This window comes from Mus pahari, chromosome 3 (genome assembly GCF_900095145.1).
Source record: "Mus pahari chromosome 3, PAHARI_EIJ_v1.1, whole genome shotgun sequence".
In the NCBI taxonomy this organism is placed as follows: Eukaryota; Metazoa; Chordata; class Mammalia; order Rodentia; family Muridae; genus Mus; species Mus pahari.
Window position 1 is genome coordinate 129,632,375 of NC_034592.1, and position 26,728 is coordinate 129,659,102.

Consider the following 26,728-nt stretch of genomic DNA (forward strand, 5'->3'; position numbering starts at 1 on the left):
TCCTGGAACTCACTTTGTAGACCAGGCTGGCCTCGAACTCAGAAATCTGCCTGCCTCTGCCTCCCAAGTGCTGGGATTAAAGGTGTGTGCCACCACGCCCGGCTCTGTATCTTTTTAATTTCTGTTTTCAGTGTCTTAAAACTCATTGTAGAATCTTTCACTTCCTTGGTTAGTCTTATTTTAAGTATTTCTTGAAGCTACTGCTAACATTTCTCTCTCTTTCTCTCTCTCTCTCTCTCTCTCTCTCTCTCTCTGTCAACTAGTAGCTCATGCTCAACTTTTTAGATGGATGCTCAGGTCCTCACATTTGCACTGCAAGAGCTCTTTCCCATGAAAGCAGAACCACAGCCCCTCCTCCAACCACTAGGAAACCATTCATTCAGCTCCTCCAGGTGAGCTTGGTCAGAGCAGCAGTCTCCAACTTTGCCATCATTAAAAGAGAGACACAGTAGGGTGGGAGTCACCTTCCACATTTTGCACCCCCTGCGTTTGAACATGCTGGGCTCTTGCTGCAAGATGGATTTTTTTTTTTATCAAGTCTGCTCGTTTGATTAATTAACCCAGTGGTGGTAATTGTTTCAACATCCACCCCCAGCCCCCTCCCCCGCACAGGTTGCCTCTCCAGCCCGAGGGACCAAGTCTCCATTAGAGCTTTTCATTGTATCAGCGGGGCTAGGAAGGGCGCTTGACGATGGCGTTCATAATTGCTTTGTCTAATTGCATGAGATCAGGGTGGGAAACTTTAAAAGCATGTCTGCATCGAGTGGTGTTTCAATTTGCCTTGTCAAATTATTTTCTCCTATTGCTGATATCATGTCTGATTTCATGAAATGCCATTGTGCCCACAGAAAGGAATGAATGGCGAGAAGGGAAGGGTTAATCTAAGAGCAAGTGCGGCAGCCCATCTCTTGCCCCTCATCCCGTGTGTCCATTAAACTAATGCACTGCCTCAGGCAAACACTGTTCTACTGTTTCACCATGCTGCACGCAGCCCACAGGGACTTCCGATACTATAGCTTCTCGAATGTAGAAGGCACCCCTGCCTTCCAAAATCACGCCTTCTAAGGAGAAGCTAGGACATTCCCAGTGGGTGTCTTTTCTAGATCCCTCCTGAGTTGGCAAAAGGAGATGAAGCAGAAGAGAGTCTGGTCTGGGCCAGTTTCTCTGGCTTTCTCTTTTGCCTCCTGTTCTAACTTCTGTCTAAATGTTAGACCTACCCACACCTTCATCTCGCCCAATTCTTGGCCACAGAGGGGAGGTCTATCCTTCGGTTTGTTGAGCCAGGGTCTCGCTGCCCAGCTTAGCCTTTGTGGTGGTTTGAATGTGCTTGGCTCACGGGAAGAGTGCCTTGTTGGAGGAAGTGTTTCACTGCGGGGGAGCTTTAAGGTCTCCTCATGTGCTCAGGCTCTGCCCAGTGTGGAGAAGAGCCTCCTTCTGGCTGCCTGAGGAAGACAGAGGCTCCTTCCTCCTGGCTGCCTGTGGTTGTAGAACTCTTAGCTCCTGCTCCAGCACCAAGGCTCTCTGCACGCTGCCATGCTTCCTGCCATGATGATAGTGGACTGAACCTCTGACACTGTGAGTCAGCCCCAATTAAATGTCGTCTTTTATAAGAATTGCCTTGGCCATGATGTCTTCACAGCAATGAAACCCTAAGGAAGACAGTCTTGAACTTACAATCCTCCTGCCTCGGTCTCCTGAGGGCTGGGATACGAGGTGCAAGCCACTACATCCCAGAGCCTTTTGGGTTTTGTTTGTGAACCAGAGGCGGACTAGTTCAGAGTGCAAGTAACTAACTTGTCCAAAGTTACACCTGGACAGTGACCATCTTCTGTTGTCAGAACAGGATTCTTGTCCTTGTGCTCTCAAAGTATCCATGACAGTGACCTTTTCCTTAGTGCTGAGGGTGGCCAGGGTAACTCATGCAGTGTCTCTGGCAGATGTCACTGTGTCACTGAGAGCAAGGCAGAGCCGCCCAGCTCTCAGACTCCCCTCTCTCCAGGGGTCAGGTGCTTTCCCTGATGAGACACCTGGAGTTGCATCTAGGCCTTTGACCCAAAGGCTGGCTCTACACTCCCCCACAGCACCTTGCAGGATCAGGATAAAGGCAGGATTTTAGAGTTGTAAAAGTGGAATCTGTCCTGTAGGAAACTCCAAGTGATTAATTTATTAATTTACTGTGATTTGGGGCCTGGAGAGGCAAGAACCTATCCAAACTTACCTATGTGTAAACTAGCAGGAGGGGGATGTCCCAGTTGTGTGACAGCGCAGCCTGCCCTCCAGCCAGCAGGGACACCTGTGCCCCCAGGCTTTCCCACTGAGAGTTTAATCTGCTTCCGTGGGCACCATTCCATTCTTTCCTGTTTCAAAACCATGAGAGTTTGAGGAGAACACTTGACTCTGGAGTACACAGCTACCTGCTGGCAGACGTAGGGACTCACCGAAGCCTCTTCCTCCATCTCATGACTTCTGCAGTTGGCTCACGGCAGCCTCTTCATGAAATCCCCGAAGGTACAGTGTTAGGAACCAGCACTGTGATTCTATGGAATACTTAGGCTTACACGGACTTTGGGCAGGGTAGCTGAATGACTGAAAGCAGTGCGAACTTGATATCTCCAGAGTCCATCGGTGTGGAGAAACACTGAACTGAGAAGGAAGAACAAGACATCAGAGAACTTGGGAAACGGCTGTTTCAAGTCAGGGGAGGAAACAGGGGATACGGGTAGGAAAGCTGAAGGCACCTGTTCCCAAGGCATGGAATCAAGCTACCCGGGTGGACTGTGATCCTAGGTCCTGGGATGTTTGACAGGCTTCTGTGTGAATCCAACTGCTCCTGAAGTCCACTGATGCATCCCAGCACTGGGGAAAGGAAAGGTGTGGGGAATTCCCACAGTTGGATGGAAGCCAATGGCTGGACATCGTTTCAAGCTGGACCTAACTTTGCCAGTCTTCTATAATCTCACAGGCAAAGTCTCCAGACTTACAGACCAATCACATAGACCGATTGGTGCCACACTGCTCAGGAACGTTCTTCACAGTGTGGAGGGCAGAGATTCTGTACTTAGCAGAGAGCCCAAAACTGGATCTCTGCAGGTAACTGACTGTGCATTTCAGAGCACGTTCCCCCACCCCCGCCCCCTCACCCCCCACCCCGCAGCTGAAGCGGTCCACCTCTATCTTGGCAAGCCTTAAGGTTGCGGGCAAAAGCTTCCACAGTGGACTTTCTCCACGTGATATTTTGGAGCTGTGGGTAATTTGGAGCATAAGTGCTTGAATGAGTCCCCAAATCTGTAGGCTTTCCTGGTGCTGTAGGAGTTCTGGAGAGAAGAGGAGAGCCTGGCAGCAGTACGAGCATGTGTTCCTTGGGCACGAAGAAGAGAGGCTACGGAGTGGGACCAGTGACATGGGGGAGGCCAGAGGAAAATGGAGGAGGAGAGAGGACACGGAGGAGGCAAATAGACAGGGTGGAGGAGAGAAGATGGAGGAAGTGCCAAAGATTATGTAGGAAATAAGATATGTACGGGGCCAGGGGATAAGTAGGAGAGCAGGTATGGAGGAAGAGAGGATATGGAGGCAATCAGAAGAGACAGACAAACAACCGTGCTCTGCGGGTCTCAGTCCATGTTTCCCTCATCAGGCCACCACCTCTCCCTTTCCAACAAACAGTGCGCAGGCAAAGACTAAGGTACTAAGTCGCCTATGGCCCAGTAAATAATCCCACATCCCACAAGCCCCCCCCCAACTAAACTTGGTGGTTATTTAATTCTTTTTTTTAACTATGTAAGTAAATTGGAGATGTGCTGAGGAGGTTTCTGAAGTCAGTGGAAGGGGGGTGGGGTGAGGGAGGGAAACGAGGTGTGTGTAAATATGACCAGAACTTATTGGATAGGTTAGACAATTGTCAAAGAATAAGTACAAAACTATTTTTAAAACAAAAACAACACAAGAAAGTCTAAGGTAGATACACAGGCAGAGCGGATCTGCAGGAGCTCCCACGTATAGTCGGTGAGGGGGCGGATCTGCAGGAGCTCCCACGTATAGTCGGTGAGGGGGCAAGAAGACCAGGCGCCTTGGGGAAGAGAAGGATTGATCACTCTGCTGAGGCTGCAAGTCTGAGCTCAAAGTCCCAGGAGGGTCAGTGTCTCCCAAGGCACTTCCCAAGCTTGCAGATAATGTCCCCCCACCCCCACTCCTGTCTTTCCTGGGCTCCCTCCTGCCCATGGGACCAGTCTTAACCAACTTACCTCATTAAAGTTTCTCTTTCCAGGGGCTGGAGATATGGCCCAGTGGTTAGGAGCACTTGTTGCTCTTGCAGAGGACCCAGATTCAGTTCCCAGCATCTACATGGTGGATTGGATCACAAGCATCCTCAACTCCAGGTCCAGGGATATTTGAAGAACTCTTCTGATCTCTGTGGGCACCAGGCATGCACATGGTGCACAAACATACATTCAGACAAAACACTAGCAGAGATAAGATAAAAATAAATACTTTAAAAAATGTAAACACATCCTTTCTATGTCTTCTCATAGTCTTCTTCTTCTTCTTCTTCTTCTTCTTCTTCTTCTTCTTCTTCTTCTTCTTCTTCTTCTTCTTCTTCTTCTTCTTCTTCTTCTTCTTCTTCTTCTTCTTCTTCTTCTTCTTCTTCTTCTTCTTCTTCTTCTTCTTCTTCTTCCTACTAATTTGGAGTGCACAGCTCTTCTGAGGAGTGAAGTTGGCTTTTTGGTTGCTATCAAGAGTGACCACCCAGAGCAGTCTTGAGAGATGTCACTTGCACACCAGGCGTTCTGGACCCAGAACTGACAGCCAGTGTGTGTGGGGGGGGCAGTGCTCTGCAGACTGAAGGTGCCTGCTGACCCACTCACAGCCTCTCTCTTGGGAGAAAGGTATAGGAGCTGAAGGCACTGGAGAAGCTGGGAGCTGATGAAAAAAACAAACAGGTCACTGGTTTCCAGGGAACATGACCCCCCTCCCCATTTTACATCTGCACAAGACTGGCTGCTCACGTGCAGGACATCAGAGAGACAATCCACGGCTAGCTTGTCTCTACTTCCCTCGTCACATGGCCTGGAGTCACTGTTCCATGACTACCCAGCCTCTAACAAATATGGTGGATGCCCACTCTGCAGGAGAATGTGGCGATGTGCGACAACGAGTTACAGCCAGCAAATGGCCTCTGCGAGGCCAGCATCAAGCCCACAGTGAGGGTAGAGGAGATAAGGAAGTGAGCCAGGGACGGGAAGAGTGTGAGTTTATACATAAGCAGACTGTCTCTGAGGGCTGCTGGCATCCACGCTACCACAGACTTCTGTGGCACATGGCTCACACTCATCTACCTGGGACAAGGATGCTGGGCTTTTGATTTAACACCAGTCCCTGCAACCGGCTGGAACCCATGAACTTCTTGGCACTGGCCCCTGTCCTGGAGGTAGCCCCCTTTGCTCCTTTTAAAGGCACAGACTTAGAGGTACTGGCAGTGGGAAGCTATTCGTTCCCCTCCTGGGATACAGCAGACACCTGTTCTCATCCAGAGTGCTCGCCCTGTGGCTGGAAGAGCGGATGTGATCACTGGCTGGGTGCACCAATGACCTCTGAAAGGCACCTCGGGACTCTCGGGTATCCGGTGCGCCTCCGCAGAACTCTTCCTTACAGACCTAGCTCCCGGTTTTGGTGTCCGTTCTACAGATATGATCCGGATTTCAGCATGGATGGATGGGGCCATTCCTCTGATGTAAGATCAGCACAATTATACCCCAAGGAACATGCTACCTTTTCTCATTACCTCACTAGATAAAAGATAAGTGCTTAATTAAAGAGAGGAGACCCTGCTGGCATCGAAAAGTCTGTGTTCATGATACTTCTGTTACTCTGGGAATGAGGAGGAGGTTAGTGTCAAAGACAATGAGATGGAAGGTCATGGGGCCAAGACAGTTCAAGGCACTCCCCTTGGAGAGAGCCCCCAGCCCCTCCTTATACCGTTTATTAAAATTTCGGTTCTGCGTTTTTGGGACTGAAGTCCAGCCTTTTCAATTTCCACAGGACACTTACTGGTCCAGACTGGCCATCTGCCCCCCTACCCTACAACTCCAGTAACAGAGTGTGAGAACTTGTTCTAGATGATCTCTGCAGGACTCTGGGACCTGTGTGTGGCTGCTAACAGGAACCTGGTAGATGATTCCAAGATAATTCTGCAGAACAGGAGGGAACTTTTCTTCCCAGCCCTGCCCAGTCTTCAACAGGAAATGGCATGGAGTGCCTCCAAGCTGGGTCCTCCACCCTCCGGGCGTTTTTCTTGGTTCATGTGTGTTGGGAGTGTAACCTCTCTGAAACCCAGTCTCACATGTAAACTGAATTGAGTGCTCATATCAGACGCGTTGATGTAGGAGAAGAACATGGGAGGTGCCTTCAAAAGTGGTAGACGGTCGTGACATCAGAGACCTGCCACTGGTTCTTAGCACTTTATGAAGAAAGGCTCTAAATCACCCCAGATAAAGAAAAACAGGAAGAAAGAGATCCCTCCTATGGCTTCCAATTGACTACCAACAAGTGTCAGGTTATTTTTTATTAGAATAAATTACATTTTCCTGGCACAGGAAACATTTTGGAGAGGTGGAAAATAATATGCCTTGATTGTGGTGGTGACAATAACAGAGACAGTTGACATCCACAAGACAGACGAAAGAAAAAGATTGAATGCCATCAGCCTTTTCATCACACTCCAAGGGACAAGCGCCAAGCCAAAGAATTATAATTCTTTCTTTGGCATTGCAGTCCTACTGTAAATGTACTTTACCCAGACATCCCTAAAATCCACAGATGTCCAGATTGTGTTCCCAGGCCTGAGTCAGTCTCCCAACCTGAAAGTCTTTTCTTATCCAATCGCGCCACCCTGCGGACACTATGGGCACCGCAGCCTCGATCCTGGCATCTATCCGTCGGTTTTGAAATGCTGGTTTAAGAAAGTAAAAGATCAGTGTCTGGAGCTCCGAGGTGGATTGATTTCATGTTTGTTTGTTTTGTTTGAGTGTTTGAGGGGAGGTCAGGGGCTTTCAATGATTGAGGAAATGCTGAGGAGTATAATCTTCTGGGCTCCCAGTCTACTGTGGAGCCCTCCCACTTCTTGGAAAGGCTGTGGGCAGAGATGGAAGGCATCCAGACTCGTGTATCTTTTTCATTTTGGATTCCCCACCCCACACCGCTGCCTCTGTGTAGTTTAGGAATTGGCACCGAGCTGGCATACTTTTACAGGATGGGGTGTTTCTGCCTCTCATTAACCACCACCCCCCAAGCGTCCACGCGGCGTGTCCCCCTGGTGGTAAAACCCCGCTACTGTATAGCATGCAGTGTCAAGGCAAAGGCTCTGATCAAGGAGCCTTTCTGGACTGTAAGATGCACCACAACGTAATTGGATTTGAGGGATGAACAGGAGCATATGGAGGCCAAATTACATGCTGGCCAAAAGATGGTTTATTCGTTCTAATACCTCCCGCGAAAAGGGGGGAAGGTTGGACCGAAGTCAGAATTTCTCTGGACTCTCCAAAAACTCTTACTGAGCTACCTTCCCCTGCTGTCATCTAAAATGGTCCGAGACAGTTCGGAATCATGGGAATGGCGCCTGAGTGCTACACATGGGAATTCCTAAGGGTCAGCACACTCCTGGCTCACGGAACCGCTTTGCTGAGGTCTGTGGGGGTAGGGACTGCAAATTGCAGCGCAGAAATGGAGGGACAGGAGGATTACAACCTAGGATAAGCAGGATGGTCAGTGGTGACGTCCCCTGAGGATGCCAGGCCACCCGGAAGACTAAATAGAACAGCTGCTCTCATGGTCAGACACTAACTCTAGTTTTGAGCCTGATTGCCCGTGGTAGCAGGCAGAAGGAGGCCTGTGGGAGTAGCACTGCATCTGGGTGTGTTTCAGGGACAGAGGGACTCAGTAGGTCACTTAAAGAGAAAAGCGCTTGGGCGCCTCCTAGCGGCCGCACACGAAAAATTCTAGGTTTTTCCCACCCCACGTGGTTCGCTGAGCGTTGCAAATGTTCTCTTGCAAGCCCGCTTTTCCACACTTGCTCTGATGGCGGCGCTGAGACCTATTCACCTCTTTTAATAACGATGTCCTGGGAGGGAAAAAAAAATAGAGGCTTTTAAAATCTAGACTCCGTGTGTGTGTGTGTGTGTGTGTGTGTGTGTGTGTGTGTATTGGGGTGTTGGTAAAAGCAATAAAACTCAGATCGCTTCCTTAGCGAGATAGCAGCAGCTATAATGCTCAGAGGGGATCAGGGTTTATTTGCAGATCCTGGATAAAAGATGATATATCGATGAGGTTTAGAGTGTCACCGTGCCTGGCCTCTCGGGAAGCCACAAGTACATATTTCCTGAAATACCACCCAACACAATATCTAATCCAATGCCACTTAAGACTGGAAAGGGAACGCCAGCATCCCACAAGTTTGCACCCAGCTTCTAAGTTCGAAGTGGAGAGAAACCACCCCTCCCCGGAAGGTGCTAGGGCACCCTAACGCCTGGCCCTTGTCTTCAGTCCAAGTGATCACTAAACGATGAGCCCTAATAAATACGTTTGAGAAATGTCCTTACTCTTGGCAAATATTGGATTAGCTTTTCAATGACCAGGCTCTTGAAAAGGCTGGAGAAATCCATGCCAGGTCTCAACTAAGCCCAACAGTCAATAGGTAAGGAAAATAAGTTATTTCCCTGGTGGGAATGGAGAGTACTGAGAAGGGAGTGTTCACTCTATGGAGTTATCTGCATGATGGCATTTCAAAGCACTAAAGGAGACAGAATTTGAGGTAACTTGACATTTTCATCAATTTAGTGGCGCTCACGATCCTCTCACTTTCTCTAGAGAAACACATCCAGTTTCTATTTTATTTTCACAATGCAGTTTATACACTTTTTGGTTAGAAAATATGTTGCTTATGTGGGTGGTGTTTGTAGAGGTTGTTCTCAGAACCAACTCAGACTGCTTAGGGAAGGCACACGGGGGCATTCTTTCTAAGCATTGCTCTCTGCAGAAGCCATTGAGAACTAAGGAAGGGGTCTCTTCAGATGAAGGGAGAAGGCTGTGGGATAAGGTTCTGAACTGTTTTTCCCTGTCACTAAGACGCCAGATGGTTGCACCTCTGTAGTAAGGATGGACCCCATTAGCTACCTTTGGTAATCAAGTGATTCTGCCTGATGAAAGACTGTGCCTGATGACTGACTGTGGCTACAGTTTAGCTGGGCTGAGCAGTCCCCTGGTTCCTTATTCTCTTGGATCTTTCCATAAGTATGTGGAAGGTCCCTTTGACCATCAGTCCATGGGTGCATGGACATATATGGTTCACATATATCCCGAAGCCCAGAAGCCCTAGAAAAGGCAAAGTACCCACTAGTTCCTGAGCACCCCAGGCCTGGCTTCAGCATGGGGCACCCAACCAGAGCCTAGCTGTCATTTCAGATATAGTGAGCACCAGGGTCCCAAACCAAACCGTGGGGTGTGTGTGTGTGTGTGTGTGTGTGTGTGTGTGTGTGTGTGTGGAGGGAGGGAGGGAGGGAGAGAGAGAGAGAGAGAGAGAGAGAGAGAGAGAGAGAGAGAGAGAGAGAGAGAGAGAGACTGACTCTGTGTCATGGGGCCTAGTCGGGGCAAGCGCCCTCTGAAGCCATCAAAGACACGGTGGCTTTTTTCCCCCTCCTCCAACCTCCTCCCCAATAGATATAGCACGAATTTTTAATGCGTCTTCCTTTCACAGACAACAATACAGGGTTTGAAAGCCGGACACAATTTGGGTTTTGTGCGGGTCCCTCCTCGCGCTCCCTCGGCCCAGCTGGCCATATGGAATCCAGCATGGAGCCCGCGGATCACAAAGGGACCCAGTGACAGGCTCAACAAAACCCCAAGGAGACTTCTGCCTGACTCCGGGATTCACTGCCCGTGATAAGCGCGCTGAATGGTGCGGGTGGGGGTGGGGGGGCTTCTCTCTCTTCCCCTCTCTGTCCCCTACGATCCTTTTTCTGTCCCTTTTTAATATGCACGCCTCTAACATCTCCAGCTCCCAGCTTTCCCATTGTGCGGTTTTGTGCGGCCCTCTGTAGATTGGGCGAAGATAGACTGCCGAAACGGACCCTGAGCGGGGTGCGCTCCCAGGGCGCCAGGGTTAGGGCCACACAGGGCTCCACGGGCCTTTTATTGACTCCTTGGGGACCGGAGGACAGAGAAGGGCAGGCGAACGGCCCACCTCCAGGGACTCCTGAGCGGACATAATGAGAGTGCAGGCCTGTGGGCCTCAACCTGCCAGGCAGTGGAAACCTGCAAGAGTTTGGGCCTTAACACTTCCGTGCCGGTCTGTGAGCTCTTGTGAATGGAATGTTTGTGGCAGAAAGCCTGATCCCTGAACATCCAACACTCAGCCTTCCTGCGCTGCTCAATGGACCTCCGGACAACCACAGAGGCCTGGGGCTTGGGAGAAGTTGCACTTAAAGGATAGTGAACGATTGGTTCCAGGGCAGGTTGGGCATCTGCCTTTTGTATTGCACGGCAAACATAGGCAGTGAATTCTCTAGCTTTTACAAACAGCAAAACAAAACCCCACAGTTTCCAAGCTTGTGTGTAGAACAAAGGGAAACTTTTCAGTATTTAGGGAAAACTGTCCCCTTCCCAGGGTTGATGGGAAAGGACCTGTTGGGGAGGGTATTAGAAAGACTCCCATTGCCCTCACTGATGGGGTGTGTGTGCACAAGGCAGAATATAGTGTAATCACGTCCCTGCGTGTGTTGTCCCAATTTAGTCACAAGGATAATCATGTTTGCTTTAGATATTGAATTAAATCTGATCATCAACTGGATGGGAGAAAGAGAGAGAGAGAATCATCGGGGATGACTCCTCTTGCCCAGCCGGCTGCCTCCTTACCTGCTAGCCTCAGCGCTGGGGCTTTGGAGGACCACAGACACTAGGTCCAAATAGACTGACTTTCAACCTCCTGGCATCTTAGAGATTGCTGGGCTCTGACTCACGAAGCCACGGGTGAGACAGAATAGAAAGGCATGTGCCCGCTGAGATGCAGGACCATGAGTGCTTCAGGCTCAAGCGACAAGCTCAGTTCGCAGTGGAGGAAGGAAAGATTGCAACCTCCGTGGACGGTGTGCGCGTGCCTGTCCTCCTACCGGAGCCCTGGTGGCACTCCAGCCACTCAACCCCAAGCTTGTACTTTCTAACCATTCACCCAGAGTCATGACCAAGAAACCAAGAACTATCCAGCTCCACAGGATCGGGTTCCAGGCCAGAGGGATGGACAAGATGGGGCATCAGTAATGAGAAGACTGCATTGCCTTGGATCCTCAGTCGCTCTACTTCCCTGGCTCCCGGGACTAAAGAGTTTGGAGGAATGACCAGTTTGGAGGAAGGCACCAGATCTGGTTCGGCGCCCAGGGCTCAACCAGTTTCTAGAGACAGGCAAAGCCTCAGAAACCTTAATGTTAGCTCTCTCGTCCTTCATCCCGGCGCTCAGGGCTTGAAGAGGTCAACTAGGCCTCAACTTGGTACGCAGATACTGAGAAAGTGGTGCAAAGAGAAAAGCCATCAGACTCAACCTCAGACGCTCCCACCCCCAGTCCCCTTAGCCAGAGGTAAATTAAACTTAACAAAGTGATAGCCATCAAGTGTAGTGGCTTCAACAGCTTTTCAGGCTGAAGGAGCCACTCATAGATTTGGGCGAGTGAGGGGGGCTTGCTTTCCTTGTTTGGCGTTACCCAAAGTCACTTTCCCTCCCCCTGTTGGGGATTCAGAGAGCGCACAGAAGCCGGAGAGCGCCAGGGCTAACAAGGACTTTGGACCACTGACTAGCAGGCTGAAGGCCAAGCTGCTCTGGTCCTGCACTGACTCGGTTGGGTCGTTGGGTCAGCCCGCCTGAGGCCTATCCCGTGCGCTCCTCCACAGTCTGGGTAACCCCGGGGCCACTGGGCTGGGAGAGGAAACTAGCCTAGCACTACTAGCCCAGAATACAGCCAGCCCTAGGGTCCAGATTTAAGGTTGACCGCCCCTTCCAACCCGGCCGGGAGGGAAAGTAACAAACTCAAGAACTGGGCTTGTTTTTATGTTTGTTTGTTTGTTTTTTAAACACAGGATTTTTATTAAAATTCTTATTTAAAAAAATCGAAAGCTTTCAGCGCCCGGCGCTCTTGGGGAACCACGTGGAACTGCTGAGTTCCAAGCTCCGAGGCTCAGGAGACGGAAAAGGGGGCCGGGGGGGGGTGCGTTCCCTACACATATTTTCCTTTTTCATACTTGAAAAATGTTTGCACTGAACAAATTAAAAATAAAATAAAAATTTAAAAAAAAAACCCGATGCAACTCAAACATAACCCACCGAAAACAAACGACAAAGAGAGGCAGGCCCGATGGGGATACAGGCCCATCCAGAACGTCATTTGGCAACGATCACTAGCGATATTTACAACGAAGAGCGAAATTTGCCACCAGTTGTCAGAACGTGTACATGGCCATAAATATTTAGCATTTTCTTATAAAAAAGAAATCCTCTATATTTTAAAGTGTTCTCCACTTGCTTTAGAAGGCTGACAATATCGCTACTCACACAAACATAGTTTACAAAATTCACGAAAGCAGTGCGGGGGTTGGGTGGGGTGGGGGTGGGGGCTGGCTGGTCCTTTCTCTTTTCAAGTGACAACGTTAACGTTGGGATGGTTTGGTCCCCTTAGGGAGAGAGAGGCAAAGAAGCGAAGCTGCACAAACATTCTGTAAACACGGCTTAGAGTTCTATCCTCTCCAAAAGTTCAAAGGGGAGAGCGATGGGGCAGAGTCGATGGAATCTGCCACTGGGGAGGCACAGGCAACCTCCCGGTGCCTCCTCAACTGAGTCGAGAATCCGACTCGACTCTATAATAATAATTATAATAATAATAATAACAACCGTGGTAAGGATCGAGTCCTCCTTGCCACCGGCGCCGCTGGGGTGGGGCCAGGGCCTAAGGCCTCCAGTCTTGGAGGGGCGGCGCTCACCAAGTCCACTGCTGGGCCTGAACCAGGGGGTGTGCTGTCGGGTACTGGGGGGTGCTGGCGGAGCTGTACTGGGCGTTGTACTGCATGTGCTGCAGCGACTGCGCGCTGTAGGCGGAAAAGGGGATGCCTGCCTGGAAGGTGGCGGCTGCCAGGTCCTGGGCTTTGAGTGCGTGGCACGGTTTGCCGTCCCTGACCAAGACCGGCACTGCCACGCGGCGTGGCGAGGGCAGAGGCGTCACCTCCATACCTTTCTCGGCCCGAGCACGTTTCATCTTGTAGCGATGGTTCTGGAACCAGATCTTGACCTGCGTCGGCGTGAGACGGATGAGGCTGGCCAGGTGCTCGCGCTCGGGCGCCGACAGGTACCTCTGCTGCCGGAAGCGCCGCTCCAGCTCGTAGGTCTGCGCTTTGGAGAAAAGCACTCGGCGCTTCCGCTTCTTGCCTGCGTCCCCCCCGCCGCCCTGGGTCTCCTTGTCATTGTCCGGTGACTCGTCAGCCGAGGGCTCTGGGGACTTGGAGCTCGAGTCTTGGGGGGGAGCGCTGGCCGCCAGCCCGTGCACTGGGAGGAGGGGGGAAGAGAAGCGCATCAGGCGGCTGGAGGCCAAGTGCCACCTGGGTCACCCGGAGTCCCAGGGATCTTCCGTGGGCCCTTGGCCCGCTGGACCAGCCCAGACCCGCTGCCTTTGCAACCATCCCCGCCCAAGGAAGCCGTAGGGGTCCGCTAGGGTTCAGAGGAGAGTCTGCGCAGCGGGGGCTCTGAGGCATAAGTTTCTAGGGGTTCCCACTATTCAGGAGAATTTAGTGCGAAGCAGAGTGTGGACGGTCATTGAGGGTTAAGGGCTCTGGCCCCCTTAAACCGTTTCCTCTTTGGAGAGACGTGGGCAGATTTTTAAAAGGGAAACCTCACAATCCCAGCATTGATGGGTTTGGCGGGGTAAAGCAGGTTTGGGGGGCTTTCGCTTTTGCTTTCGGGCTTTCTGGACGGACACACACACCCGCCGCCGCGCGCACCACATAGTTTTTCTTTTTCTTTTACAATCATGCAGGGGCAGGGACGAGCTATCATACCCCAAGCCCCCTCCACCCTCTACTGCTAGCCGGACCCTGACCAGGGATCCCTGTTCCAGAGAGCAAAGTCAAGTCCTCTGGGCCATCTGAGTCCAGGGTACTCCGGCCAGAGCCATAAGTCCGGTTGACATCTCTAACCAGCTCTTAGAAAGCGTCTCTCTTGTCCTTTGCTTTAATTTCTCCCGTAGAAAATATATGACATCAGGGACTGGGAAGGGATGTCTATCGAGGAGGGAAAAGGGCATACTAAGCAAATGTTTCAAAATCTAGGGATCCGGGGTGGGACTTGGACATTAAATGGCTTCTTCCCCTAAAACTCCCAGCGTCCACCCGGGTTACTGTCTCAGCAATGGAGGCAGCCACAGCCGTTATGGCCAAGTTTCGCTACTTACGGGAGTATTGGAGGCCCTCGGTGCTGGCCAGCCAGCGAGTGTAGGGGTTGTCGCTGCTGTCGTAGAAAGGGCTCTTAAGGGGCAGGCTCTGCACAGCGTCCAGGGCGCCCTGCCCCAGCGGCCCGGCCCTCTTGGCGGGCTCCGGCCCTTCGCTCTCCTCCTCTGGCCCTTCGGCCACCGAGCCGTCTTCATCGTTGGTGTCCGGAAGGTCCAAGATGTCCTTGACTGAAAACCCCGTCTTTGTGTTGGTCAGCGACATGGTTCCGGACCCCGCAATTTATGCCACAAAGTTGTAGCCTCACTTGGTCAATTCGTGGCTCTCCCCAGCCCCAGCGGGCGGGGGAGGGGGGTTAAGGAAAGGAATGGGGGTAGGGATGGGGGATGGGCTTTAATTATTGGGATAATTATTATTTAAAATGAGAGGACACTGTGGGGGTAAAAGGGAAAGGGGAAAAATAATAAAGCCCACCCGGCGCCTCTCTCTTCTCGGAAAGCACGCAGAAATGTAGGCTGTGACTGGCGGCCTGCGCGCCCAGCGCCGCGCGGCCTCAGTTTGTAACTCCAGGAGAGGTGCCAAGGTGCCGTCAGCTCCGGCTCCGGCGGCCGCTCCGCGCGCGGTGGCGGCTGGTGGCGAGGAAAAAATGGGCCATTGCCTGAGCGATCAGTCCATATAAGGCTGGGCTCCACTCACGAACCTGGGGAGGGGGGAGGGGGAGAAAGAGGGAGGGAGGAAAAGAGGGAGGGGATCGAGGGAGCGAGAGAGGGGTGAAAAAAAAGGGGGGGAAGAGACATTAAAACCGCAAAGGTTGGCCACGTGTGGGCGGGTCTTGGGAGTCAAGTGGATGAAGACAGTATTTGCAGATGTGAAATTGTGGGTTTTGGGGAGCTCTGCGCTCCCAGCCAACGGCCCTCTAGAGCGAGATGAGAGGTGTAACGTGTCAATTAATTGCAAAGATGGGGAGAGCTTTTTTTTTCTCCCTCAGTATTTACATACAAAGGACCACCGCGTCGCTCGCGAGTCCACACACTTGAAAGAGCCGGTTTAACAAATTGCATCTTAAGGAAGGGGTGGGTGGGTGGGGTGAGAAAGAAAACAAAACAGAAAGGAGGGGGGCAAAGAATCCTTTTTAACATTCACAGGTTTCTACCTCTCCACGCCCCGTGCACAAGCCACCCCCCTTCAGCCCCCCCAGCTAGCCAGAAAATTAGCGATTTGTGGTGCCTTTGGAAAAGGGGGAGGGGGTGAAGGCTGAGTCGCTGAAATCTCTCCTTCCCATCGCTGGTGGTTCCCTAAACAAGATCCGGTTCAAATGGCAAGAGCCCAACTTCTGTAAGCCTCCTAGGTCAATATTTTGGTTGAAGCTTAAGGATGAGTACTAGAAATGACAAGTCAAGTAATTGATTCTAGTTAACCGCGAAAGAGCTGGAAACCCAGGAGAGGAATAGGCTTGGACATGCCAGAGCTACCACTGAGGACCACCCCCCTCCGGCCGCCTTTTATTTGCTAAAGACTCATTTACACCCCCCCATCCCAGCCCCCAATTTCCTAGCGGAGGAAGAAGACTAGCCCTTCACTTTCTGCTCTGCGGGCGGTCTAGAGAAGGGAGGGGCGGGAGCCTGCCGCTCTAGCTGTGGCAGGGTTCGGACCTGCGCCCTAGCGCCTTTGGCCTCAGCTTATTTCCAGCTGGCGAAAGGAAGAGCCTGGGTACCCTGCTACCATTTTATTATCCTAGCCTGCCAGGCCCTCTACCCTCCCAACCTTCAGCTAAAGGTGGAGCGGCGGGAAGAAAGAGAGGCGGTATTGTGTGTGTGTATGTGTGTGTGTGTGTGTGTGTGTGTGTGTGCACGCGCGCCTCCGATCCGGGTGAAGACCCAGAAAGCCACGGAGAAGAGGTCGAAGGTCTAGCGGATGTTGCTGCGATGTCTTTATGTTTGCTTCTTTCGTGCAAATGTTTTAGTTTCTCCAGTTTTGTTCTCCTCCGGGAGTGCGCTGGAAAAGCATGCTCCAGGCTTCCAGTTGGCTTTAGGTTAGTGTGAACTTTCCAACAACCTCTTTCAAACCTGGGAACTGAACTTCTGTAAGATGGGAAGGAAAACGCTGTATCTTACACACCCTTCATTCTATTTAAATTTAGGAGGTACGAGTGGGTTTAGCCTGCGGGGCGGAGAGGGCAGAAAGGAACAGACTTGGTTCTTTTCATTTTTCTCTCTAACTGTCCTTGTTTGGGTTGCCTGAGTCCAGGCGAAGCAGAGCGCTCAGGCGCCGAGTCCTCCAAGCTCACAGCTGCTTGGGCCGCGGCGCGCCCCCACCACCCCGGGTTTCTAGAGCCTTGTGACAGCGCCTCACTCCGAGCTGCTCAGCGGCTTTCTGCAACCCTCTCTCTGCCTCGCCCCCAGTATGTGACGTGGGTGACAATGGCCCAGGTTGGAGCGAGCCCCACGTCGGCGCGTCCTGGGTGGTCGGACCCGGGCAAACACAAATACAAACCGATTGCTAAGCTGCGGACAATGAGGGAAATGTAGACAAATGTCCCGCTCCCGTTGGAAGCCTTTGTCCAGGCCCGGTTTTTGCATTTATTTCAGTGGCGAAATAATACATGATTGACGCTCTCTTTCAATGTGTCCTAACTGTTTGGAATAAATCTAAGGTTGTCCCTAGTTGTCATGGCATTCAACCCTTTTCAATGGACTATCTCTTCATTCATTTCTGAATCCGTCCACAATATTAAGGAAACCCCTTCATGTCGACGTTCCCCATTCCTCTTTCTCCTGCTTTTCTTTTCTCCTTTCTTCCTCCTTTTTCCCCTTGCAAGAATTAGTATCTGGTTTGAAATGTGGTCCTAAGACTCATTACTTTCTCTGTCTTCCCCCTTCTGTTTTTCCAGCTTCTTTCTCAGCTTTAGAGCCTGTTGCCTCTCCCTCCTTTTCAGGCTGGGGCTCTCTGGCCGGCAGGGTGGGAGGGGGGAAAGTCAGCTTTCCAGAAGTGTGTGTGCGTGTGGGGGGGGATTTGGATCCAGGGGCAGGATGGGCTTGCTACACCATTGTTACTCGGTGGCTAAATAAATACTGGGGGAGAAATAGTTTCTCAACTCAAGCATTGCAAGAAAAAAAAATTCTCCCTTTGTTCCTCCCCCTTCTCCGTTTTAGAGGAGGGGACTTCTTTGAGGATCAGGGGAGCCTCTATGGGAGGTGGGATGTGGGGCCAGAGCACTGTTTGGTTGGACCAGGCCAATTCTTGAAATGGGTGGAAAAGGGGTCACTTGTTACCATGTCAGAGTCACCTTTAAGTCTTTGATGTGGGTGTTCCTCTGGGAGCCACCTAGACCCTTGCCCATTTCCTTGTTAGACTACCTAGCACTTTGCCAGCTTTACACTCTGGCATTTCCTAGGCAGAGTGGGCCTTTCTTCTTAGAAGCCGTCAGTGGTTATTGACCATGCCCCCTTCCCAGCAAACTGCACCACAGAATTGTTTGTTTTCTTCAGGGAATTCTGGGAATTAATGGTGGGGATGGAGTACTTGCTTGGGTGCTTTGAGACAGACGCCCCACAGCCCCAGTTCACTGAGGTAGCACAAGTTCACAGAGGCCGGGGCTGTCAGGACACCTACTCCTGGGTCTCAAGGAAAGCGAACCAGAAGGCAGCTCAGCCCACAGGCTCCTTTTCTAGATTGCCCGAGGACCCATCCTTCCCCTGCGAACTCAGGAAGCCACCTGGCTCTTGTCCCGCTCCACCCTCACCTCTTAAGCCAGTTTAAGGTCTGGGGGCACTGGGCAGCTAGACTAGGAGGGCAAGGGAAACTCAGGCCTTGCCTTCAGCGGCAAAGCAAGACTCGCTCATTCGGTCTTTTCCTTGGGGACCCGGGGAGTTCTGTTTGCCACCCTTCCGTGGCCCCTGGGGTTTCCTCATCTGCTTCCAAAGCGTTAACATTTGCAATTGAAAAGACGTAGGAAACCCGCTGGGATGCTCGTAATTGAGGGGGAGAAGCCGGGCTTGTTAGAAGATCATAAAATGCAAGTCCCTCAGGGGTAGCTGGCAGACGTGGAAAGGCCTGCACAGGCACAGCTGGGGGTAGGGGACTACTCTCTGGCCTAGACAGAGCTCCAGCGTCCTCCAGACTTCGCGGGCTGGGCTTGGGGTCAAAAGAATGGACGGGTTAGAGGCAAAGGAATTTCTAACCAAATTAAACAAGCAGTTGTATTCTAAGGACACCCAAAAGGCCTCCCAAAGAGAGTCACAGCTGGGCCTTTGGACCATCTTCGTGGCGAAATCCTACATATCCAACAGGATGAGAGGACTCAGTCGCGTGCCCCTTCCCTCTTAGAAGAGTCTGGTATCAATGCCTCGCCGTCATATTAATTCTGCCAATTCAGGATATTTGAGTGCCTGCTTGTGATGGCACCGGTTTCAACTCTGCGAGGACCTGCGCTAGTCTTGTCCACGCAGAATTCTTTAGTAAGCTTTTTCCAAGCTCTGTGTTGAGGCCAGGAGGAGACAGCGTTTTGAGTGCCTCCAAGTTTGTGTTTGGGCTCAGCTGTAGTAGTGGTAGGTCGGCCCTCTGAGTCTCGTTCTAGTGCGCCTTCTCCTGATGTTGCAAACTTAGGGAGTTGAAGTGGGCACTAAAGTTCTACACGGAGCTACCCTGGGCTAGAGAGAGACCTGTTTGGCACTTCTCCTGGGTCAACCTGACATCCGGAGCCCTGCTCCTGCAGCACCCTTGGGCTTTATCTTCAGGGTCTCATTCTCCCAACCCTTAGAAGAGGCGCGGTGAGTTACCAGCTGGCGACAAGAGGAAGGCCCCCCTCTCCCTGGAAGCTACAGAAGAACCTTCTTTGGGATGTTTGGGGGCTCAGAGGCCTCGGGGCTGAGGGCTCATCTGACTTGTGTTGTTGAGCCCTGGAGCAGACTGAAGCACTCGCTCAGGGGGCTGGAGAGCACGGCCGCCGAGCTGAACAATCGCTGGAGGCCCAGAAGGGGAGAGAATGTACACAGGCTAAGTGGCCCCACTCCAGGACAAGTGGCCCTCTAAGTCGGCCTGTGTTTACCTGTTTACTTTCCAGGTAGCTCAAACACAAGTGCCCTTTTCCGCGCTCAGGAGCAAGAGACCGCCTACCTGCGACCTGCTTTCAGGGCCTCTCACTTTTCCGCTCGTTGGCTTTACGCCCCCTGTTGGGAGGGCGTGAGTTCTAAACTCCGGAAGACTTGTTAAGGAAGAACGGTAGTTTGGGAAAGTCCAAAGAGGCTTTGGCACTTTCCGTCTTTTGGCACGTGCCTCCGTGTACCTGTGGATCAAACAGCCGTCCCTGCTTGGCGTTCTACCCCTACTCCCCCACCTCGGCTGGTTGGCCTCTTGGAATTTTTGAGTTCACATTCCCCTTTCAGCTGGTGAACGTTTGCTGGGTAGGTGCGTTCTTCAGAGGAAGGAAAGACAAATGAAGTCTTAGGGGCGGGGATGAGAGTGAGGAAATCTTGAGCGTCGGGTCCAAAGGGAGCAGGCGACCTTGAAGAGCCCAAAGCTTCAGCTATCCTTGGGCACCCTCGTCCTCCACACCTACAAAGCACTTCCAATCATGAAAAATACAAGATCTCTTCGCTTTATTTGGAACACTATTTGTTTGACTTCATTTCTTTTATTATTTTCTTCCTTTCTTTTTCTTCTTTTTCTCTTCCTTCTTTTCTTTCTGGAATAAAAGAGGCTGAAAAGACCCCCCCCCCCTTGCTGGTAGAGTATGTGGCTGAGCTCTCGCACACCCCATCTCAGATAACAACCTTCAAGTGGATTAGTTTATTGTCTGGATAGTGCTAAGGTGCAAGCATTTGTCTTCTTTCACTCCCGAAACAAAGCGGCGCACCTTCCTGTTCCAGCGAGGATTAACGGCGTCCACACAAAGGTTTTGTCGGAGGAGAAAGGTTTATTTTATCTCTGGTTGGAGGCAGAGAGTGGTATGCACTCTAAATAGAGGGGCATGGAAAATGGCTCCCATCCTGATTCCTGTGAGCGGTCATAAAGACCATCTTTTTTTTTTTTTTTTTTTTTTTTTAAAGGCATCCTCCAATACAGGCCCCAAGAAGGTTTTTGACAAGAGCTGGGGTTGCAAGAGGTTGGGGTGTCAGCTCTGCCATCCCACGAGAAAGAAATTCTGGCATTGTGGCCCAGGAGTACCACCCAGCTCCCTTCCAAACCCAGAAAATGAAGATGGGAGTTGGGGGGGATTGTGGAAAATCAGCTCTACCTTCAGTTGGTTGGCATGTACCTTCGCTAGAGCAGATGGGCCAGTCGTGGAGGCTGGCTGGCTGAAAACAGTCTACTGTGGGTTCAAGCTTAAGGTGAGTTTTTTCTCTCCTTCCTTCCTTCCTTCCTTCCTTCCTTCCTTCCTTCCTTCCTTCCTTCCCTCCCTCCCTCCCTCCTTCTCTTTCTTCCTCCCTTCCTTCCTCCCTTCCTTCTTTCCTGTCTTTGGCACATACCATGGCATTAATTCTTTAACAGCAGGAAAGGGAGGATGAAGGGTACTAACCAGACAGAGTCCCCTAAGTCATCAAAAGGGAGAGGTCAATAAGTTTTCCAAGCCCAGGAATTGAGCTCCAGTTATGTTGTAGGAAATACCCTTCCCCACAGAGTGGCTGATAACCAGTGAAAAATGATCAGACCTAGTCATGAGACCTACAGCCTGATGTCCCCAAGCAGGTAAATGTGACTGCAGGAGAAAGACAGTTAAGAGATGCAGTCCCCCCTTTCTTTTTCGAGGCAAAATATATAACACTTTACCAATTATCTGCCCCCACCAAAGGGAGTATTTCCCTAAGATGTAAATTGTCATAGAAATTGGGATTTCTTGTATTAATCAGCTTTATTGTGTGGGCATAAGACCCCGAGGGTATATGTTAGGACTTTGATAAATGCACTTTAATGAGATCTTTGAAAATGCATCCAATAAACTAAGAGGCGAGAAAAGCCGTTTAACTTTCATGGATGTTAAATTGAACACGAAATGTGGCTGCGGGCAGACTACAAAATGGAACGGGCCTCCCTCCAATATTTTCTTTAAAAACATAGCTTTAAGCTCCCCTCGGGCCAAAGGAGCCTTGTTCCAGCCAACCCATTATCATCGCTTATTAGGAAACCAAACGACACGTCCCCGCGGGCGAACCCCTTTCCTTTATTCGTTAGCACAGCTCTAATGATTAAATATGGCACAATGAGATTACGCGTCATCACTGTTGCCTTCAGGAACGTTCTTCCAGCCAAACCCGACCTTCCCTTGATAAAGGTGATTCCAGTGCGGGAGATTCGGGTTTCTCAGGGAAGCAAGGCGTTGAGAGCACTTTCTAATCTGAATTTACTCCTTAACACGTGACAGAATCATTACCACAGACTTTGGGAGCCAAGCCGCTTCTCCTAACCCGTTAGCATTCAGCACTTCAAGCCAGACCAAGCGGGCTGATGGGCAACGCAGTCACTCGAGCGAGAGGAAGGCAAGCTCTCAGTCGGAGCTAAGTGCAGGCAAAGACAGACACACACCCGCGGGGGCCTCCCTCACAAGAGCACTGAGCAGGGGCGTCCGAGTCTCTGTCTTATCCCTTCAACCTGGCACCAAAGGTTTTCCAGGAAGCAACGTCCCCTCTCCATTCCAAGTGCCTCCAAAGAGGAGAAGGAGCGAGAGGCATAGAAAAGCCTGTTTGTGAGTCTGCGTGCTGGGGAGGGGAGGGTATGATAGGCTCAGTGGAGGGGTCTTCCAGAAGACACCCTGACTTTAACAGGCCCCACCAAGGTTCATTTCTGATCCTCTGGCGATCTCTACTGTCACAAATGAGAACTGTCCAGAGCCCGGTGAGGCCCAGGAGACACTAACGTTTCAAGCAGCAGGTTTTCATCGCCTCCCCGGCGATCACCGTCTATGGCTCCAGCCCCCAGCCCTGTGGGTCCTTGGAATCTGATTCCCGCCGCTCACCCTCCAGCTCCTTACGGCTCCCGGAGCCACTCGAGTGCCAGTTCCGCCCCAGAAAGAACCTTCTCCAAATTCCTTGGGATTTTGGCCTCTGCTTACCAAGCTGAATCGTGAGTCACCAGCGGCGCACACCAGGCGACTCACCCCTTAAAGGTGGGGGCCGCGGCGCGTCCTTCCCTACTGCAGCCAGAAAAGTCCAAGAGCCCCCGGGGGGTGGGGAGGAGGCTTGCGAGGCGCCGGGCGCGCCCGCTCCGCCTCCCACTCCCCGCGCTGCGGGGGCAGCTCCGCGGCGTTTCAACACCCGCCTTTATCTAGTTCTCCACCTCCCGGGACGCCCCCTCCCGCTGCGCCCTTCCCCCTACCGCAGGCCTCCCGGGCGGGGCTCGAGGGTCAGCAGGGCTCGACGCAGGCGGGGGTGGTTGTGGGCGCCGGTCCTGCCCACGGAGCTGGGGGGGACTCCCGCAGCGGCCCAGCTACCCCCAGCCCCCATGGCAGCCCCACGTGCTGTCTGGTGCCGCTGCGGGAACACCTGGAGTCTGTGGCAGGTAAAACTTTTCTCAACGACAGATGCGACCAGAGGGAGGAGGCTGTCCCTTCTCGAGGCCTCCTTCCCCTGGTGACCAGCCAAGTCCTTGGAGGGCTTAAGATGCCTGGATCTGCCCACCTGCTGCTTCCCGACTCCGTGACTCAGGGACAGAGCCATGTCTCAAGTCTAGAGATGGGCGAGAGCGTCGCCGAGCTGTTCAGAGGCTTGGTCCTCTAGGCGTAGCGAGGTCCCTGCCCGGGATGAGATCGCGTCCCGGCGGTAGCAAAGACCGACCCCAGCGCCGGTCAGCCCCAGGAGAACCGACAGTGTGTCCTGGCAGTGGGAGGTCGGGGGGAGCTCTGGGCTCCCGGCTCCTTCTGCAGCCCGGTGGCCTCTAGACCGCCGCTGCGGGCGCCCCCGGGAGCAAGCATGCATGCAGGACGCGCGCGAGCAGGAGGCTCACCTGGAGTGCGGCGGCGCGGTCCCGCCTCGGCTAGCTTGCTGTTCCCGGCCTCGGGTACTTCGGCCTGCCGCTGGGGAGCCCCGGTTGTGGCGTTGCGGGCGAGCGCCCTCATCCCAGCTTTGGGCTGGGGTTCCAGCCGCGCTTACTCGCCCGCTCCCGGCCCCGCGGCAGCCGCAGCCTCCGCGGAGGGGCCGCTCCCCCGCGCAGCGCTCTGTTTGTTTTTCTAGCCCGACTGACGTGAGTCAAAATATTGGCCATATGTTCAGCGGTAATAAATTGGGTATGAGCGCAAACACACTTGGGCTTCGATGGCTCTTTCAGCTGCCACATGGCCGGCTTGAGAGGGAGGGGGTTTCCACCTTCCACCCTGCCGTGGCCCCTTCTCCCCCAATCCGAGGTGGGATTTCTCCGTGGCGTCCCTCTGAGCTGGAGACCCAGGCCCACAGTCTTTCCTTGCACTCGACCCCCCTTCTCTACGCCCATCAGTGCCCGGCGCGGTGTAGCTCCTGGCGAGCCCTGGCTGCTGGTTAACAAGGTCGCCATCTATAAATTGCTTGGTCGCTAAGACGCCATAAAACCAAAGGGCCAGATGTGGCACGTTATTTATGTGTGAAAGCGCATTTACTCTAGATACGCGAGTCCAAGGCAGATAGCACTTCGTAGGAGGTCACAGACCTCTGGCCTCCGCCTCAGTCTCCTCTCCTGGTGCACTACCCAGCCCAGATTGAGGGGTGTGTGTCTTCCCGGGAAAGGTGTTCAGCTCTGCAGCCCAGGAAGTATTTGTGCCAAGGTGCCACCTGTGCAGGATTAGTCAATCTCACTCCCCACCCCTCTTCAGACCCGCTTCTGTTTCCTCTCTCATCCCCCTCCCCATCCCTCAATTCTGGGAGGCTGTTTCTTTCTCTCTCTCTCTCTCTCTCTCTCTCTCTCTCTCTCTCTCTCTCTCTCTCCCTCTCTCTCCCCCTCTCTCTCCCTTCCAGAAAGTCCATGGCACCTAGGTGTGGTCCAGGAAACCTGGGTTTGCCCTCTCTCTCTCACCTAGGTGGAGTAAGTGTGAGGGGTTCCAGACCCTCTAGGGAGAAATTGATTGGGGAGTGGGAATCAGGAAGCTTAGGAAGGGGTAGCTCACCTGGAGAGAGAACCGTGACTCCTTCCTCATGGACTGCAGTGTCTCAAGCCCAGGCTGTATTTAAAGTAAAGGCAGCTAAGGCCCTCCTAGGAAGCCACACCAGCAGCTGCATGAGAAACCCAGCCAGCCGCATGTGCCTCAGGAAAGCAAGGATATATTGTACTATTGGACCATAATAGAAAACAATTGCCTTGCTTTTCTCCTTCAGAAAGCAGTTTGCAGACTGCATGTCCCCAAACTGGTCACCTCACACTTCCCTCACATGAATTCATTAAGAGTCATCGTCTCTCCTGGCCATTATTTGATTCTTTCTTGAAGTGAACCCAGCTCACTCTGTGGTTAATAAGCACTGAGCCAGGCCTCCTACCTTCCTTCTCATCTTCAAAACACCTGGGGTTCCCTGAATGGCATCGTCCTCCTGGCCACAGAAAATAAGAGATGAAAAATGTTACCCTACTGCAGGGAAAAACATAAACATCTGGCTTCACTATTACAAGGTACCCCTCCATTGCGTTCCCTGGATAACTGTCCTTATGTGGCTCTTAGGGGCGGGAAATGATGCTATTGAAAAGAAGTGGGAGGGAAAGAAAGAATGAATATGTGAATCTGGGGGGGGGCGGGGCACTCGACAGGTCACAAGGGAGCTAGAAAACCCATCTGGACACAGACATGCATAACACCTTAGCAGACTATCCTGAAATCTTTAGTTACTCTAGAAAAATCTAAATGGATCTTCAGGCCTTCAGGGATGGTTGAGATTAGAAAATTGGTAAAAATTAAAATTAAATTAATTAAATCATTTCTGAGGGTTTAATCTAGGTCTTGCACGAACAAGGCCAGCACTGTACCACAGAGATGTAGTCAGTCTCCTTGGATTTGAAGTTATTATTTATATTTAAAAACTGAAATATAGAATCTTTGGTTTTTCACCACCTTCAGGAGTTTGTTTTCTTTGGGTGAACTTCCTGCTGACTGTCCAACATTAGACAAAAGGAGTTGATGGGAGGCCTTTACATTAGTTGTCTTACAGGGATGGACATGGACTGTGATAAGACTCCCCCACTGGTATCACAGACATCTATGAGGCTATGTTCTGAGATGTACAGGGGGACTTAAGAACTTGGTATTTGTTGGGCTCAGTGAAGAAGTCAGCCTGAGAAACATGAAGCACCAAGTTTACCAGGCAGGCTTCATCTCATCCCCATGGTGGCAAACCCCATTTAGAAACAGCAAATGCATCACCCAGGTAATTGTTAGAATTCGATGCAGAAAGGATGTAAAGAGGGCCAAACTGAAGATGAAACACAGCTGCTTCATTGTATCTCCTCAAGGATCCTGTGCTTCTTCCGAAACCCATGGCAAAACCTGGCCTCACTAAGCACCCCGGACCTGTGCGGGACTCACCAAGCCCTGATACCTTTCCCCTGCTTCACCTCCTCCCCTTAAAACAGGGCTTCTTTGTGTAGCTATGGCCATCCCAGAACTCACTCTGTAGACCAGGCTGGCCTTCAGTTCATAGAAAGCATCCTGCCTCTGCCTCCTGAGTGCTGGGATTAAAGGCATGAACTACCACCAAACTTTCTAATGCTGTTATTATTTTGGAAATGTTCTTATCTGATCCAAGGACTTGAACTTCACAGAACTTTCATACTGGAGAAGTTCTTTCCCACAAAGTTCCTTGAAGTATCAGTTCTGAGACCTCATATGGTTCTTCTCTGGGAGGGAGCAGTTCTTGGAATTTATACGTAAACGTTCACCAGTTGTGTGTCCTTGACTTTTGCAGGTACATCTGCTGTAAGTGGATGCTTTCTGGCCTTCCTTAAGAATCTTTCTCAGATCTCACCTCCATGAGAGCCTCTCTGGACATTCATGTTTCTCACACAAGGCACTCTTCCTTGGTGGGACTGGCCATGTAACAACTCAATGCCTGGAAAAGCAAACATTTCTTACTGAGAGAACCATGGTATTACTATCTGGCTGGCTGCTTGGGTCTGTGGGTTTTGTTTCTTCTTGAGACATAGTCTGTCCGATGTAGCCCAGGCTGGATTTGAGCTTCCTGTTGGAATCACACCATCACACATAGCTGCACAATTGTCTTTTTTCCTTTCCTTTCCTTTCCTTTCCTTTCCTTTCCTTTCCTTTCCTTTCCTTTCCTTTCCTTTCCTTTCCTTTCCTTTCCTTTCCTTTCCTTCCCTT

The 26,728-nt window shown here is 51.7% G+C and overlaps 2 protein-coding genes across 2 annotated transcripts; one reads left to right on the forward strand and one right to left on the reverse strand.

The window, feature by feature from the left end:
* Positions 1 to 12,091: 12,091 nt before the first annotated feature.
* Nkx2-2 (NK2 homeobox 2) lies at positions 12,092 to 15,113 on the reverse strand. Its single transcript, XM_021194241.1, has 2 exons — positions 14,472 to 15,113; positions 12,092 to 13,570 (listed from the first exon to the last, which is right to left on the reverse strand). The coding sequence occupies exons 1-2, from the start codon at positions 14,728 to 14,730 to the stop codon at positions 13,008 to 13,010; spliced, it is 822 nt and encodes a 273-aa protein (XP_021049900.1). The 5' UTR covers positions 14,731 to 15,113; the 3' UTR covers positions 12,092 to 13,007.
* Positions 15,114 to 15,392: 279 nt separating this feature from the next.
* LOC110318025 lies at positions 15,393 to 17,156 on the forward strand. The gene is made up of 4 exons (XM_021192790.1): positions 15,393 to 15,401; positions 16,145 to 16,176; positions 16,430 to 16,498; positions 16,709 to 17,156. The coding sequence occupies exons 1-4, from the start codon at positions 15,393 to 15,395 to the stop codon at positions 16,992 to 16,994; spliced, it is 396 nt and encodes a 131-aa protein (XP_021048449.1). The 3' UTR covers positions 16,995 to 17,156.
* The last annotated feature ends 9,572 nt before the right edge of the window (positions 17,157 to 26,728 follow it).

Coding starts and splice junctions, on each gene's coding strand:
- Nkx2-2 (XM_021194241.1), bottom strand. CDS start 14,730: ATGTCGCTGACCAACACAAAGACGGGGTTTTCAGTCAAGGACATCTTG. Junction 13,571..14,471: donor CGAGGGCCTCCAATACTCCC/GTAAGTAGCGAA, acceptor CCCTCCTCCCAG/TGCACGGGCTGGCGGCCAGC.
- LOC110318025 (XM_021192790.1), top strand. Junction 16,177..16,429: donor TGGCGAAAGGAAGAGCCTGG/GTACCCTGCTAC, acceptor CAAATGTTTTAG/TTTCTCCAGTTTTGTTCTCC. Junction 16,499..16,708: donor AGGCTTCCAGTTGGCTTTAG/GTTAGTGTGAAC, acceptor GGGTTGCCTGAG/TCCAGGCGAAGCAGAGCGCT.